Source organism: Taudactylus pleione, unplaced genomic scaffold, assembly GCF_031769625.1.
Source record: "Taudactylus pleione unplaced genomic scaffold, aTauple2 ptg000129l, whole genome shotgun sequence".
Taxonomy (NCBI): domain Eukaryota; kingdom Metazoa; phylum Chordata; class Amphibia; order Anura; family Myobatrachidae; genus Taudactylus; species Taudactylus pleione.
In genome coordinates this window covers 20,205,457-20,224,122 of record NW_028284531.1, presented here as the reverse complement: position 1 = coordinate 20,224,122, position 18,666 = coordinate 20,205,457, and the positions used below count along the sequence as shown (strand labels likewise).

Here is an 18,666-nt window from a genome sequence, read left to right as displayed (position 1 = left end):
GTTCCCGATGTATACGCAGGACTGCAAGGTATTACGGATGTGACATAGCGGTAGTGGAAGGCAGTGGGTGTCTCTATGCTGGCAGTGCGACGACATTATGATTGCATTCATTAGCATATTTTCGCAGCAGACCTGTGTGCGATTATGGAGCTGCGATCGCAATAGCGATCCTTAATGAATCAGGTCCTTAATACATACTGTATTATCATGATTACTAAACTATGCAGACCCATCATTTCTTATGGCAATAAGAGGTAGACCCCCAGGGGTAAATTTACTAAGATGGGAGTTCTATTAAGAAGTGATGTTGCCCATAGCAACCAATCAGATTCCAGGTATTATCTTCTAGAAGGTGCTAGATAAATGAGAAGTAGAATCTGATTGGTTGCTATGGGCAACATCACTTCTTAAATAGAACTCTCATCTTAGTAAGTTTACCCCCCAGTCTTTGGTATATAATATCTAAAGAATGTGTCACACCAGGGGATCTACTGTAAATATAATCAGGCCTTTTATTACAGGTAAACTTGTCATTAAACCCAGCAATGAAGAAATCATCCTTCGCACAAGATATATATTGATTGATAATGGGGCAGAGCTGCACATAGGGAGCGAGGACTGTCCTTTTCCGGGCCATCTCACCATCATCCTCTATGGAAGGTAAACTTATTAACCATTGTCTGTGAATATCGGAGCAGTGCAGGATAGTTTAACTTTAACCGCAACACTGGGCAATGTAATCTTTGTGGTCAGGCTCTTGGGCCCTTATTCAGCAGTGCACTGCTGAACACTGATTCCCGATGGTCGGGAATATGCGCAAATGTCCGACCCGTGCTGCGCATGTGCAGTATGGGTCCTACATGATCGCGCACAGATCGACAGCAGACTGTCAGGGATTGTTTGTGGGCAGGATGGGACGGTGACGGGAGGGAACAGGCCAAGATCTCCGTCAGCTGATGGAGATTTCCTGGCCTCTTTCTCCCATCTGCGGCAGCCGGTTTGCATGACCTCATGGGTCACTTATGCTGGGTACACACTGGCAGATATATTGGCCAATCAATTGATCGTTCACAATCAAACAACGTCGTTCACAGACATATCGCGTTGGCTGTGCTGCACAGCCGATGCCCAATATATCTGCAGATATATTGGAGCATCGTGCTTTATGTAAGGGTGGTTAGCCGACCAGCCGTACACTTGCAGCAGAGGCCGCGCGGAGGGGGGCGCAACACGCCCCCTGGTTAGCGGAACCGAGGTCAGATGATAGATGATGGTTGTACAATGTGTATGAACAACCATCATTTGCAGATATATCAGCAGAACACTTGATCTGCAGATATATCTGTAAGGTGTGTACCCAGCTTTAGATGGCCGATGTTCCCGCAGATTATCCAATGCGGTGTTGTATAACGCAGCTCAGATAAGTAATGCAGCAGGAGGCGTGATGCCTCCTGCTGCATTACCATACCTGCAAGGACGAAATTGCAAAGCTGCACGCAAGCAGCTTTGCAATTCCGTTCAGTACTGAATCAGGCCCTTAGACTGGATGTGGAAACAGACTGGGAGAGACAACCAAAGGAAAGGTTAGAAGATCAGACTGCCTGCATTATAGGAAAAACACACGATAGTGTGAGTCACAGAACACAATGTCATGTGAATACATTTATATTATTATGCAATTTATAAGAACTAACCTTTAACATCTTGAAATGGGCACTAACAAAAATATCAGGTTTGGAACCAAGAAAAAAGTTTGCCAGGAACTCTAATTCTATTTAGAGCATTGTGTGGCTTGTCACTATTACACATGGAACAAATGTAATATTCAATAAATTGCCATTTAATAATTTTCATAACCTACATGCTGCAACTATGTCAAAAATTAAGATTTCACTATGTGTTTCCAACACGTGATGCTCCTTCTTTTATACTGTTCCCCCTACATGTAGTTTAATAGAACGTATTCGCTAACCTGAGTGCAGGACAGTGAGGCAGGTACAGAGGTAGAGTTGAGGGCTGTTAAGTCAAGTTTCATAAAATATGAGAATTGCGCTAAATGTGAATTTCCTGTAGTGATGCTCAATAGCCGCAAAGGGTCAGAAGGAAATTGTCCAGAGCTTTTAGTGTTTGCATTGTGGACCTGATTCAGACCCGCTCGCGAGCGCTGAGCGCTCGCAAGTGGGTCGATGTTGGCCCAGGGCGCATGCGCACGAGGGAGCCGGCTCCGTCGTGTGCATGCGCGAGACCCGGACAGCGACGGCCAAGCTACAAAAGGGGCGTGCTGTCGATGGTGAGTGACAGCACGCCCCCTTTGGTGGGCGTGCCGGGGCGTGGATGCCCAGACGGAGGCATTCCCATGGGAACGCCTACTGTCTGGGGCTGGCCCCACTGACATCACAAGTGAGGTCAGTGGGAGTGCTTTTGGCTCTGATAGAGCCGAAAGCACTCCAGGGCTTGCGGCAACGAGACCCTACCACAAGGGTCTCGTCGCAATCCCGATGGTCGCGATGGTCTTGACCATCGCGACCATCTTTTTGGCTGTTCGCTATAGCTATGGGTGGTCACCCACAGCTATGCGAGCGGCCAGGAGGCCGCTGTAAACAAAGAGAAGGACGGCCCTGATTCAGGGCCTGAGTCCTTAGGGGAAATACTTTGGACCCTGGAAAAAACTGAACCCTCAATGTCCATATACGTTATGGCAGGGGCAGGGGCGCGGAGAGGGGGGGGGCGTACAGATTACCCGGGCCCGGGCTTCCTGAGGGGCCCGGCGGGGGACCGGGTCCGGTGCCGCCCCCCTCCCTCACAGCAGCCCAGCACACAGTGTGTGCTGAGCTGCAGTGGGGGACTGCTGAGCAGCAGCCACAACAGTCTCCTATGCCTGTGCGGGGGAGCGATTACACTGATCGCCCCCCCCCCTGGCTTTGCGCCGGGCTGAGGGGGCTCATAGTTTCTGGGAAGGGGGCGTGGCCACATCTCCCGTGATCAGGCCATTCCCCCTGTTACTGGGGCAGGGCTGGGGAACCTTTTTTCTGCCGAGGGCCATTTTGATATATACAGTCAGATCCATAAATATTGGGACATTGACAGAACTTCCATATTTTGTCCTCTATTCACCACCACAATGGCTTTGAAATGAAACAAACAAGATATGATTTAACTGCAGACTTTCAGATTTAATTTGAGGGTAATTACATCCAAATCAGGTGAACGGTGTAGGAATTACAACGGTTTCTATATGTGCCTCCCACTTTTTAAGGGGCCAAAAGTAATGGGACAAACTAAACAATCCTAAATCTAACTTTCACTTTTTAATACTTTGTTGCAAATGCTTTGCAGGCAATTACAGCCTGAAGTCTGGAACGCATAGACATCACCAGACGCTGGGTTTCATCCCTGGTGATGCTCTGCCAGGCCTCTACTGCAAATGTCTTCAGTTCCTGCTTGTTCTTGGGGCATTTTCCCTTCAGTTTTGTCTTCATCAAGTGAAATGCATGCTCAATCGGATTCAGGTCAGGGGATTGACTTGGCCATTGCATAACATTCCACTTTTTAGCCTTAAAAAACTCTTTGGTTGCTTTTGCAGTATGCTTCGGGTCATTGTCCATCTGCACTGTGAAGCGCCGTCCAATGAGTTCTGTAGCATTTGACTGAATATGAGCATATAATATTGCCTGAAACACTTCAGAATTCATTCTGCTGCTTTTGTCAGCAGTCATATCATCAATAAATACAAGGGAACCAGTTCCATTGGCAGCCATACATGCCCACGCCATTACACTACCACCACCATGCTTCACTGATGAGGTGGTATGTTTTGGATCATGAGCAGTTCCTTTTCTTCTCCATACTCTTCTCTTCCCATCACTCTGGTACAAGTTGATCTTTGTCTCATCTGTCCATAGGATGTTGTTCCAGAACTGTAATGGCTATTTTAGATGTTGTTTGGCAAACTCTAATCTGGTCTTCCTGTTTTTGTGGCTCACCAATAGTTTGCATCTTGTGGTGAACCCTCTATATTCACTCTTGTGAAGTCTTCTCTTGATTGTTGACTTTGACACATATACATCTACCTCCTGGAGAGTGTTCTTGATTGGCCAACTGTTCTGAAGGGGTTTTTCTTCACCAGGGAAATAATTCTTCTGTCATCCACCACAGTTATTTTCCGTGGTCTTCCGGGTCTTTTGGTGTTGCTGAACTCTCCAGTGCGTTCTTTCTTTTTAAGAATGTTCCAAACAGTTGATTTGGCCACACCTAATGTTTTTGCTATCTCTCTGATGGGTTTGTTTTGATTTTTCAGCCTAATGATGACTTGCTTCACTGATAGTGACAGCTCTTTGGATCTCATATTGAGAGTTGACAGCAACTGATTCCAAATGCAAATGTCACACCAAGAATCAACTCCAGACCTTTTACCTGCTTAATTGATAATGCAATAATGAGGGAATAGCCCACACCTGTCCATGAAATAGCTTTTGAGTTGATAGTCCCATTACTTTTGGCCCCTTAAAAAGTGGGAGGCACATATTGAAACTGTTGTAATTCCTACAACGTTCACCCGATTTGGATGTAATTACCCTCAAATTAAATCTGAAAGTCTGCAGTTAATGCACATCTTGTTTGTTTCATTTCAAAACCATTGTGGTGGTGAATAGAGGTCAAAATCTGAAAATTCTGTCAATGTCCCAATATTTATGGACCTGACTGTATATAACATTAGTTATAGGCCCAGTGTAGACCACGCCCCCTGCATGTGACATCACACAGGGGGTGGGGCCACAATCGCCGGTGATTACAGCAATCCTGAGGATGCTCCTGGGAGCTGTAAGGGCAGCGGTGTGACCGTCTGAAGCGTACTAAGGATACTCAAGGTGGCACTGCTGCATAGATTCTGGCTATAGGGTGCAATTCTAGGCACCCTGCTAGCCAGATGAGACTAGCAGAAAAAAGCTCCGAGGGCCAGACCAAATGATCCCGCAGGCCTTATACGGCCCCCGGGCCTGAGGTTCCCCATCCCTGCTTTATGGGGTAGATTTTCTAAAGCTAATAAAAGTAAAAAGTGGTGGTGTTACCATAGCAACCAATGAAATATTAGCACTCATTTCTCTATTGCATCCTGGAATATTATAGACAGAATCTGATTGGTTGCTATGGGCAACACCACAACTTTTTTATTTTTAGAAGCTTTAGTAAATCTACTCCTAAAGTGGGCCATACATCTAACAGGCTCCGATGATCAGCGATTTCGTGGGGATAAGCAAATAAGCATGCTAAAAATCTCAGACTTGCCTATTCCGATAATTTTAGGGTTGGAATCAGTGAATCAAGATTGTTCAACATGTTGGATTTTGCTGATCATCCGACCCAGGCATCTGTCGAAGTATGGCCACTTGAGTCTTGTTAATCAACTTCCAAGCTAGTCAGTTGACCAGCTGAATTGGTGGTACCAATTGAGCATCTGTGTTGGAGATGTTTTTGACCGACTGTGTTGGCTTTATCCGTTGACTGACTCTGTTCGATGTATCAGTTGACTAACTGAGTTGCCTGTGTCAGATGAGTGACTGCATTGGTCATGTCACTTAGATGACTTCGTTGGTAGTCACTTGAAAGTAGAGATGTGCGATTCAGTATTACTCGGATTTACTCGGATATGTTCGGATCTCAAAAGCGGCATCAAATTGGCTATCCAGCTGTCACGTGTTTTAGATAGCCAATAAGAGAAATCCGAACTTGCGATAATTTTATTGAAAAGAACCAAGTAAAACTGAACCCGCACATCTCTACTTGAAAGCAGGGCCGGATTATAGGCAGGGCGACAGGGGCGGTCGTGTGGCAGGCAGGCTATGTGGTGCCTGTGGTGGGCTGTACGACAGTGCGGGCGTGACGTCAGAGGCCATGCCGCGCAGCCCCACTCCAGCCCACCCGGCCTCAACCGTGCCTGAACGAACCCTACCTGAAGCCCACGGAGGAGAGGAGACAGGAGGGTGACAAGTAGGGTGAGTGAAATAATGTTATTTGGGTTTTTTTTAAGTGTGGTGCTGCTGGGCTGGCTGTGGGGGCACACTATTAAATTATATAAAATATGTATGCATATATATATATCTTTGATCACTGATAGGGGCCCCCACAAATTTGTTTGCCAGGGGCCCCCACAGACTTTAATCCGGCCCTGCTTGACAGACTACATTACTTTTGGATTAGTTGCTGAATGTCGTGTTCATTTTCAGTGTTGCTTACTGTATTTCTTCAGTTAGATCATTTGGATGGAGTTGAAATATTTTTGACATACATCTTTTTTTCCTGTAGGTCAGATGATGCTGAGCCTCCCCATGATTATTTTGGCCATAAATATATTGGAGTGGCTAGAGGAGGAACTCTTGAGATACATGGAAAGAAAAAGATGTCTTGGACCTTTCTGAACAAAACCTTACATCCTGGTGGCATGAGTGAGGGGGGATACTTCTTTGAGAAGAGTTGGGGGCACCGTGGGATCATTGTTCATGCTATTGACCCCAAAACAGGAGAGGTGATTTATGCAGACAGGTGAGCTTCTGATCATGTGATCTTACTTTCCTCACTGCCATTCCATATCACAATGCTCAAATTCACATGTAGCAACATTTTGATTTTACCTAACTGAATTGAAAGTAGGCTTCATTTACAAAATGTAAAATGACTGAGGTGCAGCACAAAACCTTCTTTGGAGGTGCTGTGTGCCACAATTTCTATGTAGGTACCTATATCTCCACCACATTCACAGTATTTGCTTAGAAGCAGAAGTTTGCACTGGTGCTCTTAATTTTATTGGGTAGTGCAAAAATTAGATCTCAAGTTTTGGAACAAACTTAGTAAAATGTGATAAACTGGTGAAGGTACATTTTTAGGTGCCTTCCCTGCAGTGCATGAAGCAATTCCTGCTCCACAAAAGGATTTTTTTTCTCCAGCTGAAAGCTGGCAGAGTCCTGGTCTCATCCTATGAATTCAGCAGGATGAGCAGTTGTGCTACGGCGGAATAGTTAATAGTATACACTGACTTAGTCCAATGTAAAGCAAAGATTAAACACACAAAAGTGCCTCCCGCAACAACAATAAAGACAGACCTATTGTCTCTTCAATCATGTGATTAATTTAAGCCATAAATGAGGCTGAACCCAGCAGTATTTAGCAGAAAAAGGAAAAAATTGTATTTAATGGAAGTGCTATTACTAAGTTTGGACTTTTGATAGGATGATACACTTTTGCACAGTGCACATCAAAGGAGTCTTCTAGGTCTTGCGAATGCCTCTTACTGAAAATCAATGTCCTTTATGCAACTGCGGTAGCTTGAAACCAGCAAGATATTATTATTATTCTCATAATAGCTACTACATAAGATACAAAATGAAAGCTTACTTTACAAGATGGAAACACAGATGAAATAACCAAACTAAATGTAAATATTGTACATATTCATGAACTAACAATATAACATAATCTGATAGTGTTTGGGTCAATGAAGAATGGTTCTCAAACAATAACTTTAATATCATTGCTAAGGTGTATTGGATTTACAAATGGACACCAACCCCTTGAGGAGCCAGTGTTATGCTTGAGTGAAAATAATGCCCTGAAGTATATTAACGTCATGTATTACATATTGAGGATATAAGAAGCATGAAATACACATACTGCACACAACTAAGTGTATGTTACATGCCAGGCTATGTGTTACTTTTATCATCTCTTCTTGCAATTTTCTCTAAACTGGATTGGGTGTTTTAAAGCAGCAGATCCCCTGAGCTGACGTAAAGCTTAAGTGTCTTTATAATACAACCTTAGTATATGGGCCACTAAACTTGCATTCCTATTGATGACCCCTTCATAGACCAGCCTAATATTAATGATTGATGATGATAATTAGTTTATAATTGTTTTGTTTCCTTTTATATACAATGTAACATACTTTGCATTTTATTTTCTGTACTGACAGGTTTGATACATACAAATCTAAAGGAGAGAGCACCCGAATGGCTAACTATATTAAGTCAGTGACAGATGGGACCATATTGTCAGTGGCTGTAAATGACGAGGGATCCCGACACCTGGACGATGCTGCAAAGAAGGTGATGACCAAACTAGGGAGCCGACACTTCCTGCACTTGGGATTCCGGTCAGTATGTTATATTTATTTGCCATGAATTACTCTGATGATCTGGAAGAACAATTCCACAACTTAATACTAAACTAAATGAGTTGTGTCAACCTTTATTATAGCTGCATTTTTGTATCATGCTAATGCAGCTTTAACTTGTGGCATATTACTGCATCTAGTACACAGACAGCCTTTCTGTCTCTGTCAGTGCTGCAAAGCTCTGCTCAGTCTTGCTGGTACAAAGCCTCTGTATGTGAACGGACTTGTTCCTGGTTCTAAAATACAGGTTGTTCTGTTTATTTCAGACACCCCTGGAGTTTTATCACCGTGAAAGGTGATCCATCCAGCTCTGTGGAAGACCACGTGGAGTACCAAGGTACAGCCAAACACCTACTGAGTGACAGTAATGGCTTTATGTCATTCTCATTATTAAAACTGTGCATATACTTAGGTGCAAACAGAGCAATTCAAGTGTACTACTTAAAGAGCAGTTAATTACTATTACTATATTATCTGCACATAATGCTAGTGCCACATGGGTGCTTTGTGCATCCTTTGTTAGCTCTAGCTAACAAAGCTTTTGCTTGTACATAAGAGGCAGCATAAACAGTGAGCTGCTGTGATATAACCTTATGAGCGCTGCCAGTAGCATTTAAAGAGCTTCACAGCGCTAGTTTGTCAAAGACTCTGCTGAGTTCAGTACACACTACGCAGGCAGACAAAGCGACTGCGTAACACTTACCATAGAGATAAATCTAAATATTATTGTATTATGTTTTCCGATTGAAGATAATATTATATAATCATATTGGAAACCCAGTTAATATTTTGCCCGGTCCTCTTAGTAATATCTGGGACACTTAGTGCTGACATAGGTGTCTATGGCAGCGCTAAGTGACCCAGGTGCAGCGCGATGTTGTAGCCTGCACTTAGCGCTGGCAGGCTGGAGGCAGAGAAAATCCCTTTAGTACATACTGAGAAGTGGTATGTAAAGGGATTTTCTCTGCCTTTAGTGTCTCTAACCTAGGGGTGGGCAATAAGCGGCACCCCAGATGTTGTAAAACTGCACATCTCAGCATGCCCTGCCACAGTTTTGCTATTTGGTCATGCTAAAAATGTTGCAATGCATGCTGGGATTTGTAGTTCAACAACAGCTGGAGGGCCGCTTATTGCCCACCCCATGTATATAGACCCCAAAGTGACAAACAATCAGCTCCTAAAGCTGGGTACACACTGGAGCGATGTTGTTCCAATTTGGCCGATTTGTCCAAATCCGAACGAAAAATTGTGCATATTGTGAGTGTGTATGCATGATATGTGCGCTCCCAATGTCACATGCAACGTCGTCAGGCTTGATGTGCTGAACCATGCGTCATGAGAAAGGTGTGAGCCGCACCCGGGTGTCGCCCTCAAAGGTGGTGACACTAAAATGCCGGCTCCTCTGCAGTGACAGTAGCCGAGTGCTGCAGTGTGACATTGTCCTGTAGCACCTGGTTCCTGTCATAGAAGAGGAGTCGACAGTGCAGACTGCCCAGTTTCCGTGGGGCAGCCCAGCATCTCCGGCAATACTGGGCTGCCCCTGGAGTGTTGTTCGGGATCCCCTTTGAGGCCATGGCCCATTATTTGGGCCACACACCCTTTTCGTCCGGGCGCACCGCCGGCAGGGGGAGGGTAACCAAAGTGCGCACCGGGTGTCACCAAACCCAGTGACGCCTCTGTGCTGCACATCAAACCTAATAATATTGCATGCGGAGCCATGCAGTGTAATGAAGGAGGAAACGAGTAATCGTTTCTGTCATTCATTACATCATTCTTATGTGTTCCCAGGATCTGATATGTTGTCCCGTTGGGTCGATATATCAGCTGGGTACACATCGCTCACTGTGTATCCAGTTTAACTGTCATTATACATTCTGTGTTTGAAAAATTACAGGAGTTGATTGGTTGGTACTTTATCTCTCTCCAAGGATTGATACATCTCCTCCTAAGTGCACTATACACTATAATATAGGCTTGTTTTTTTTTTTATGTCAACAGGAGAAATGTTTCCACCAATAATTCACAATTCCCCACTCATTATTACAAAGATGCCAACACTGTAAAATAATTTCCATGGCCTTTGCGGCTAAGCAAGGTGTAACCAAAATCCTCTCGCCATGGTCCAGTTTCAGTGCACCTTGGTGCACTACAATTCACATCATAACTCATTGATCCAACATGGTTATGATGTCATTTTTGCATTTGCCATTTTATTATTAAATAAATATTAATTAGTAAAGCCAAGAGAATAAGAACAGGGCTTGAACACTGGTACAATACAGGAAAAAAGAACTTAGGCCCTCATTCAGAGCCGCTCGTTAGCGGCAGTACGCTCGTTCCGAGCGATGTTTGCACATCTGCGCATGCGTACGGTTTTTAGTACGCATGCGCGAACCAGTCAGTGCGGCCAAAAATCGTTGGTACGCAATATAGCGAGTGCCTGCTATTTTGAATGACAGAATGAGGCGTATGTGGGTGGTAACAGGGGAAGGTGCTTGAAAATGGGGAGTGGAGATCCGAACGCAGGCGTGCTTAAAGGTCAAAACGGGCGTTTTATGGGTGTGTATATTTAAAACAGCAGCGTCATTGTTCACGTCACTGGGTTATTTTATAGCCAGAACTGCTCGCAAATTTGTGGTAGCAAACACCAACCACAAGAATAGCGAGCAGTTCATACGCTGGTCGATGTACTCGATTAATCTAATAAATAGCGGACATGACGTAGGATGCGAGCGGCCAGGGGGCGTTTTTAACAAATAAACGAGCGTATGTTTTGCTCGCTCGTTCAGACTTAGAGGTGTGAACAGACTACAATGTGCGTACGGATCATTTGAATAGCCACCCCTTGTTTTTAAACGAACGACCGCAAATAGCGAACGGCTCTGAATGAGGGCCTTAGACTGTACAGAAAGATAGGGACATTTCTAGGGATACTTCTTTAATGTCTGGGACTGTCCATGGCAATGAATAACAAAAATTATATAAAATTTTTAAAAAATTCTGATGTGCCCAGTTAAGGATTATCATATGTTAGTAAATAGTGCTAGAAGTCCTTCTTCTTGCCAGAGGGGTTAACATAAAATTACAAATTCGTGCTGGAGACTTCTGTCTTTGCAAGATCACTAGTTTACAATTACCACTTCCTATATATATATATAATTGTTGTGTCCTCCGTTTCTACATAAATAGAATTAATGACACAGGGCACAAAGAAATATGACATTTTATACTGAGGTTTCCTCTCCCAGCAGAGATGTGTATGATTTCACCCATTACCTGCTGCAGTCTGTGTACTTAACCAGCTTCCTGAGCTATTTATATGTTTGACAGGAAACAGAGGCCCGGCAGTGGCTCGAGTACATAAACTTTTCCAAGCTGAAAATGGAGAACGCTTTAACGTGTCTTTGGGCAGCGAGTGGGTTCAGGGTAAGTGACAAGAAGTCATTTTCAATATGTCACAGAGTGTTTGAAAATAGCATTGGGTTTCCCTGTAGCCACACAAAGACGCATTGATGACAATCTGATGTATCTTTCTGGCTGACAAATCTTCTGCTGTTTGTTTGCTGTACGTTAGAAGACACTGAAACCGCAATTTTTATATAAACTTCCCATATTTGCTTTCCTTCATGGAACATTGGTTCATTACTGTTGAGGTTAGTGCCGTCTTGTTTGGAACAGATGGACCATTTAGTTACCTGTGGGTATCTCTGCAGAAAACCCAAGCAGTTACAGTATGTAGCTCAGTCAGTCGGGGACTGCACATGAAAAATGCATGAGCTTCCAGTTGTCAGATACAGACATCCCTTTAACTCGCACACTGTGTTTGCTGATCTTGGCTAACTGAGGTCTCTGGTTTTGGCCTTAAATGGACGACAACAGCAAATGTACTGTCCTAATTGAATTTTACAGCAATTTATTCCACGACCTGAAAATGTCACTTGCTACTTTTGATTAAAATAGGCTGAATTCATTGGCACCAGGATTTCTATTCTAATTGATGACTCTACACAAGAGGCTGAATGTTAATCTGGATAATGAGAAGGCTTTACTTAATCCATCGCTTTATACTACACTACTGATTCTGGAACTTGTAGCATATGACATAATACACCTAGCAAGCCCCTATAAATAACAATAGGCAGCGATGGCTGATGAGATACAGTTCGTTCACCTGATATGCACTTTCTATAACCTCATAAAATTCCAGTTCCTAATTCCACTAAAAGATTTGTTCTGCTTCTCACTCAAATGTACCCCTGCTACTAAGGTATATTCACTGGGATGTAGTTACAATCCCAACAGTCGGGATGACGGCGTCTGGAATCCCGACACTTGTCAGAATTCCGGCGCCGGCACCTCGACCGCCTACATCCCGAAGGTAAGTATTGGGTTAGGGATTAGAGTTAGGCACTAAGGGGGGAGGGTTAGAGTTAGGCACTAGGTTTAGGGTGCGGGGAGGGGAAGGTTCGGTTTAGGTATTGGGGGGGGATAGGTTTAGGCACCGGGGAGGGAGGGTTAGGATACTGACTGACAGATGTCAGTATCCTAACCCTGTCGGGATACTGGCGTTGGGATTCTGACCAGCAGGATCCCGAGCGCTGCATCTTGTACCCAACCCCAGTGATGCCACCATTTGTATTAGCAAAGTATAAAAAGAACTTTGGCAACCATTGTATCTTTAGTGGTGGTAGAACTACAAGTCCCACCATGCCTTGACAGATATATGGAACAGCTGGAGAGCCACACACTATGGGCCTAACCCTCAGGTTACTCAGGATGGCCGTGGAATTCACGCTTCCTGAGCCAGTGAAATGAAAACAGCCTATTTTAATCAAAAGTAGCAAGTGACGTTTTCAGACACTGACATCTACACGCCTCGAAAACGCGCCGGTTTTTGAACTCTTCCTGTTGCCGCCTCTTCACCTCCCCCAAACGGACACGGCATGTCAGTACCGACCCTGTGCATGCGCCATCAGGTTTGTGTACAACTCAGTCCGTTTTACCTCCTGCTGTAGATAATCCTAAATTTCACACTTTTATCTTACTACACAATGCCGGAGTTACACCAGGCAAAGCTCAAGGCACAATGGAAGCAGGGTCAGCTAGCATTCATAAATCATTATGTATAGTTGCCAATGATCTGAAATAATTTCCAAGAGCACATAGCTGCTGAGCAAGTGGGTTCGAGGTTGTCACTCATCTTGGGGGACCTTGGCGCACTACAATTCACATCATGTATGGGTTTACTGCATTGAACAGAATTATACAGTCTTCTTCAATAAGTGAGCAGTTATAAATGGAAACTAGTAAGAATTGCTTCTGACATGCAGGAAAAAGTCTATTGTAACATGTAAATGGTTAATAATAATAAAAAACAGCACATTTTAAAAAAATATCCAGGAAAAAAACTTTACAATCTGGTGCTGTGCCTGTAAATTAAAAATATAATTCTTCTAGTACTAATAAAACTCATGTTATCAAAAACTGTAATAGCAATGAAAAGTTTAACCTGTGACCGGGGCCACTTTTTGTTATCATTGAGGGTCCTGGCAGTTTGCTTAGCAGGGTCTTAGGCAGAACCTACAGCCAGCGCTGTTATGCTTCTTGAACATAGACTGTATGGTTTTGAATCCACTGGTTCTGGCAACTGTGATGGAACTGTAGCAAGTGTATGAATCTTCCAGTGGTTTCTCTTTTCCGCAAGACATAGGTTTCCTTTTCAGTGTTGAACATTAGCCTGTTATTCTGTCATGTGTTTTAGATATGTTTTATTACTTGCAAATAGATATGTTAATCTGGAAAGCGTGTGATGTGCCTTTCGCACTTTCTATATTCCAGATGTGGAGTGGACAGATTATTTTGACAAGTATGAAAGCACTCGGTACAGGGAGTGGGAAAAGCTATCTGAGTACAAGGCCATGTATCCTGGTAAAATCTGCACACATCCAGTCGACATCCAGGTACGTGGCTTAATTATTCCAGATGGGGCAACAATGAGCAAATCTGTAGAATTAAATGTCTTTGAAGCATAATTATTTATCAACAGTGTTTTAATGTTTTTGGGGATTATTCGCAAATATTAAATATATGAGATACCTACTGCGGCCCCTCTGTTTTCATTCACAAAAGCAACCCCATATTTTTCTAAAGGGGTTGCTAAAATATGAAATGTACTTCCGATGGTGTTAGGCATTGTATCCTGTGTGCACGTGCGCAGATGGGCGTGTCCGAAACAGGAAGTAAAGTGATCCCAGAAGCGGGTGGGTTCTTATCAAAGGCTGTATCCTGGCGACTATAGCATAATACGTTCCAGTGAAAAATGATTCCTTATTGCTGCGATATGAGGAAATAAGGAATCTTAATTTTCGGGGGAAGACCACAATAAATTAGAAATATGCCCCTCATTAACATCAATATGGTGAATGCATCTTCAAGTTAGAAATTGCAGTAATAAACGCTGATACGCAGAAAAACAGGAAACTAATAAATTATCTCGGAAGTTTCAACAAAAACTAAATAATCTAAAAAAATATATATTAAAAAATGTATAAAAAAGAAAAAAAATACTTAAATTGAATACTAAAGCATTTACTCCGGCACTGACCCCTATATATCACCATCCTAACTTGCAATCAGAAGACTGCATTGTTAAGTACTGCCACAACCTTCACCTCAGAGCCCTGGTGATGGCTGTCACCAGGGTATGCAGTCGGGATGCCGACGGACTAAATGCCGACCGTTGGCATCCCGACTGTCTAATCCCGGCAAGGGTCTAATGACAGGCGTCGAAATCCCGACGCTTGTCATTTTACCGATCGAAGGTAAGCCAGGTGCCGGGGGCAAACAGCTGCAGGGGGGGTTGTTAGGTTAGGGGCTCGTGGGGGGGGAGGACTTAGGGTTAGGCCCCCCCGGGAGGGTTAGGTTTAGGCTGCGGGGAAGGGGGCATTAGGGTTAGGCATTTGGGGGGGAAGGTTAGTTTGTACTTACATTAGCGGCTGTCAGAATCTTCACTGAAGCCGGTCGTCCGGCGTCGGGGCTTGAACCGCCGGACATGCGTACCGATCCCGCCACCAGTAGGGAGGGGTCTAGATAAATAGAAGCCCTTTTACCCTTAAAAACACACAATTTCACTAGAGAATTTTTTTTTTTCTCTCTAAAATTAATAGGCTTGTAAGTGAGATCTGGAGCTCCTGCCTGTTTCCTACCACTGTTCTACATGCACAATTACTGGAGAACATTCACTGTCAGAAGTCATTAGTGCTCCAGATATTAAGGGGTCTATTTACTAAGCAGTGTTAGGAGACAGAGTAAAAAGTGATAAGGTTCCAGCCAATCAGCTCCTAACTGCCATCTCACAGGCTGTGTTTGAAAAATGACAGTTGGGAGCTGGTTGGCTGGTACCTTATCACTTTTCTCTCTGTCTCCTAACACTGCTTAGTAAATAGAATGTAAGCTCTTACGAGCAGGGCCCTCTACCCTCTTGTGCTTCTCCCTACTTTACTTTCATCTACTTCTTACTCACCACTAGGGCACCTAACACTTGGTTGCTTATGCTCTGTTGCTTATCTGGGTGTTATGGTTGCTAATGTAGCAATATATATTATCCATGTCCTTGTCCTGTATTGTATTGTTCTGTAAGTCGCTTGTCTACAACTTGTTTATGTACTTTGTAAGGCGCTGCTGAACATTTGTGGCGCCATATAAATAAATGATAATAATAATAATAATAATAATAATAGACCCCTAATAGTTAACATGTCTGTAGTTTTAGAAAGAGCCCAGTGCTAAGAGTGTAAGAACAGACACACTGACGGGTTAGCCCTGTCTCATAGTCAATAAAACAACAGGTTTCCCACCCAGGAACGTCTCATTACTAGCCATAAAAAAGACCACATGCTGCATATCCAATTACATCCCTTTGTGTAGACAGAGCATCTTAAGCTGCCTTGGAGTGGCTGAGTTTGTTATCACTATCAGTGTCATTACCAAGTGTCTCCAGACAGCCCTGCAGAGGGAGCAGGAGACACTACATTCACATCTCCATAGGTAGGGAAGTCGGCGAAATGCCATCAAAGGACCTCACAGAGAGAGGATTTTCAGATGCTGTTTGGTTTAATAACAGGAAAGAAAAATTCTAGATTATATAATAAATTACCAAACAAAGGCTATATTATAAGAAAACACAGCACAAAAGTGTAGCTAAACATAAACATTATAGATTGTATTGATGACATCAATAAAAAACAGCATCCAGACATACCTAGCTATGAGTTCTGGGAGTGACATGTCTGAGGGAAACACTGCATGAACGCAGGATTCAGCTGTGGACGCAGCTCAGTCTTTTACGCAGTTTCCTGATATTCGGGAATCTGAGCATGTGCCGGACCCATACTGCTCATGTGTAGTATGATTCTGCCTTATTGCTCGCAGTTCGGCAGCAGACTCTCAGTGAGTGACGGTCTGCTGCTGTTTCGGGTGGGGAGGAGACGTGTGTCTGCCGTTGTGGGGGAGTGACAAGGCCAGGATCTCCATTGGCTGAAAGAAATTTCCTGGCCTCTTTTCAGCATCTGCGGCGCCCAGTTTACGTGACCCCATGGTCCCACTAAGCCGGCTGATGGCATACCATGGTAGCAGCTGCGATAACTAGTGCGTCTGCAGCTGTATCAGGCCCTCAGTTTGGACTTATACAAATAATTTAAATGATGGTGGATAATTCATCTAGACAAAAAAAGAGAAACAAATCTCCACATAAAACAATATATTTTAGTGTATTGTAGCAGACTCTGATACAAGTTAGATTGTCACTGGAGATAAGAACAGTTGGCATCTTTGTGGCCATTGTGTTGCTTGCAATCTTTACCCCCCTGGTGCTGGATACAGTGTATTGCTTGTTACAGTTGATGTTGTGTACCTCGTCGGCTCCATTGTTATTTATTTAGGATTCTATGCTGTTAGGTTGCACAGTTGACATAAGTAGCATATATTCTGCTATCTCTAGGTTATTACACTTAATGGAACTAATATACCAACCCAAGTCTTCTACAAAGGGGGCCACGATTACAGGTTTGAATGTCGGCAGAATGACCAGATCCATTCAAGATGCCCAAACTACAAAGTCCGCTTCCTATGTGGAAAGCCAGGTATGTTTAATTGTTTATGCACCTAATGAAAGTCACTCTATTGTTTATCACCCTTTATTACTGATAAACTACTTAATAGGTCTCATTTAGAGTTAGGGATAACTGGGACTAAAAGGTGCAATTTTACACCTTGGCAAAACCATGATGCGTTGCAGCAAGGGCACATTTAATACTTGCAGACAGATTTACTGTGATCACAAATATTTTCTGAATAGACCTATGCCCAAATGTGTTGCTGTAGAAAATTAAAGCATATATATAGTGTATGGAGTCTACAAACATATACATATCATCTCCATGAGTAGAAGTGCACATAATTTCCCATACACAGAAAGCAGACCATAAGGATATAGTATGGGAGCTGAGATCTTCCTTCATCTTCATATGCACAGTCAGACTGGTTCTAAATATATTCTGTTTATGAAGTCTGACATATTAAAGGAGAACTCCAGATAAAATGTAATTTAGCTTAACTATGGGAGCTCCATTGCCAGAGACTGCCAACCTGTCAGGAGAACTCAACCCCACCATAACAGGAATGGTTCAGGTTCCAACAGCACTCTGCCAGTTGTTATCACAGAGCCGGGTCTAGTGCGCACCCGTTAGGAATGACCTAGTGCTGTCTGAATCTACTTTTTTTCCCAAATGTAAGGGAATTAAGCATTGCATCACTGGTATTGTTGTTTTTTCTCTGAATTACACCAGTCCCTCAGAGGGAATTGTTCCGCTAGTTGGGGGAAGAAACATTTGTAGCTGGAATTACCTTTCTAAAATAGGATAAAAATCTAATTATTTTTATAGAGAGTAACACCAACATGGCCACTCTTTAAGTTATATGAGGCTTACATAGGAAAATGACCGTTCTTCTCTGCCACAGAGCACAGACAGCTGAATAAACAATAGGTCATGCTGTCACAGACTAAATGGACAATCTATCCAACCTCCTAAAGTGTGGACAAGTGGAGCACTTGCTCATAAAACAGAGTTTCAGATGCACTATGCGATAATTACTGTTCACATTTAAATTTATTAAATATAATTTCAGAGATAGTTAGCATATCAATGGCCAATGATACGAGCCTGCCCACCAGCGTCAAGGTCATCTCATTGAGCAGGTTGCACATAAGCAGCCAATCAGCTTCTAGCTAATATTTATCAAGTACATTTATTAAAATAAATTGCTAGAAGCTGATTGGTCCACTTGCCCACTTTTCTGCTCTATGGGAGGTTTGATACCTCTCCCCCTAAGACTTCCATTAGCCCTAATAGTTCTCTAGCCATGGGTACGATATGATCACTCTTCATTTATGCTTTATCTATTACCTAAACACTTTCTATTTCTATCTCGTTCATCAATGA

General features: G+C 43.3%; 1 protein-coding gene across 5 annotated transcripts in view; it reads left to right on the top strand.

Moving 5' to 3' along the window:
- The window catches only part of CEMIP (cell migration inducing hyaluronidase 1), a 147,940-nt gene that overhangs the window by 74,024 nt on the left and 55,250 nt on the right, over positions 1–18,666 (top strand). For all 5 annotated transcript variants that reach the window (XM_088472941.1, XM_088472940.1, XM_088472943.1 and 2 more), the window contains exons 4-10: positions 522–660; positions 6,304–6,540; positions 7,967–8,146; positions 8,434–8,504; positions 11,498–11,593; positions 14,006–14,127; positions 17,166–17,307. In XM_088472941.1, coding sequence (XP_088329067.1) covers positions 522–660; positions 6,304–6,540; positions 7,967–8,146; positions 8,434–8,504; positions 11,498–11,593; positions 14,006–14,127; positions 17,166–17,307 — 987 coding nt within the window. The remainder of the gene's footprint in view (positions 1–521; positions 661–6,303; positions 6,541–7,966; positions 8,147–8,433; positions 8,505–11,497; positions 11,594–14,005; positions 14,128–17,165; positions 17,308–18,666) is intronic.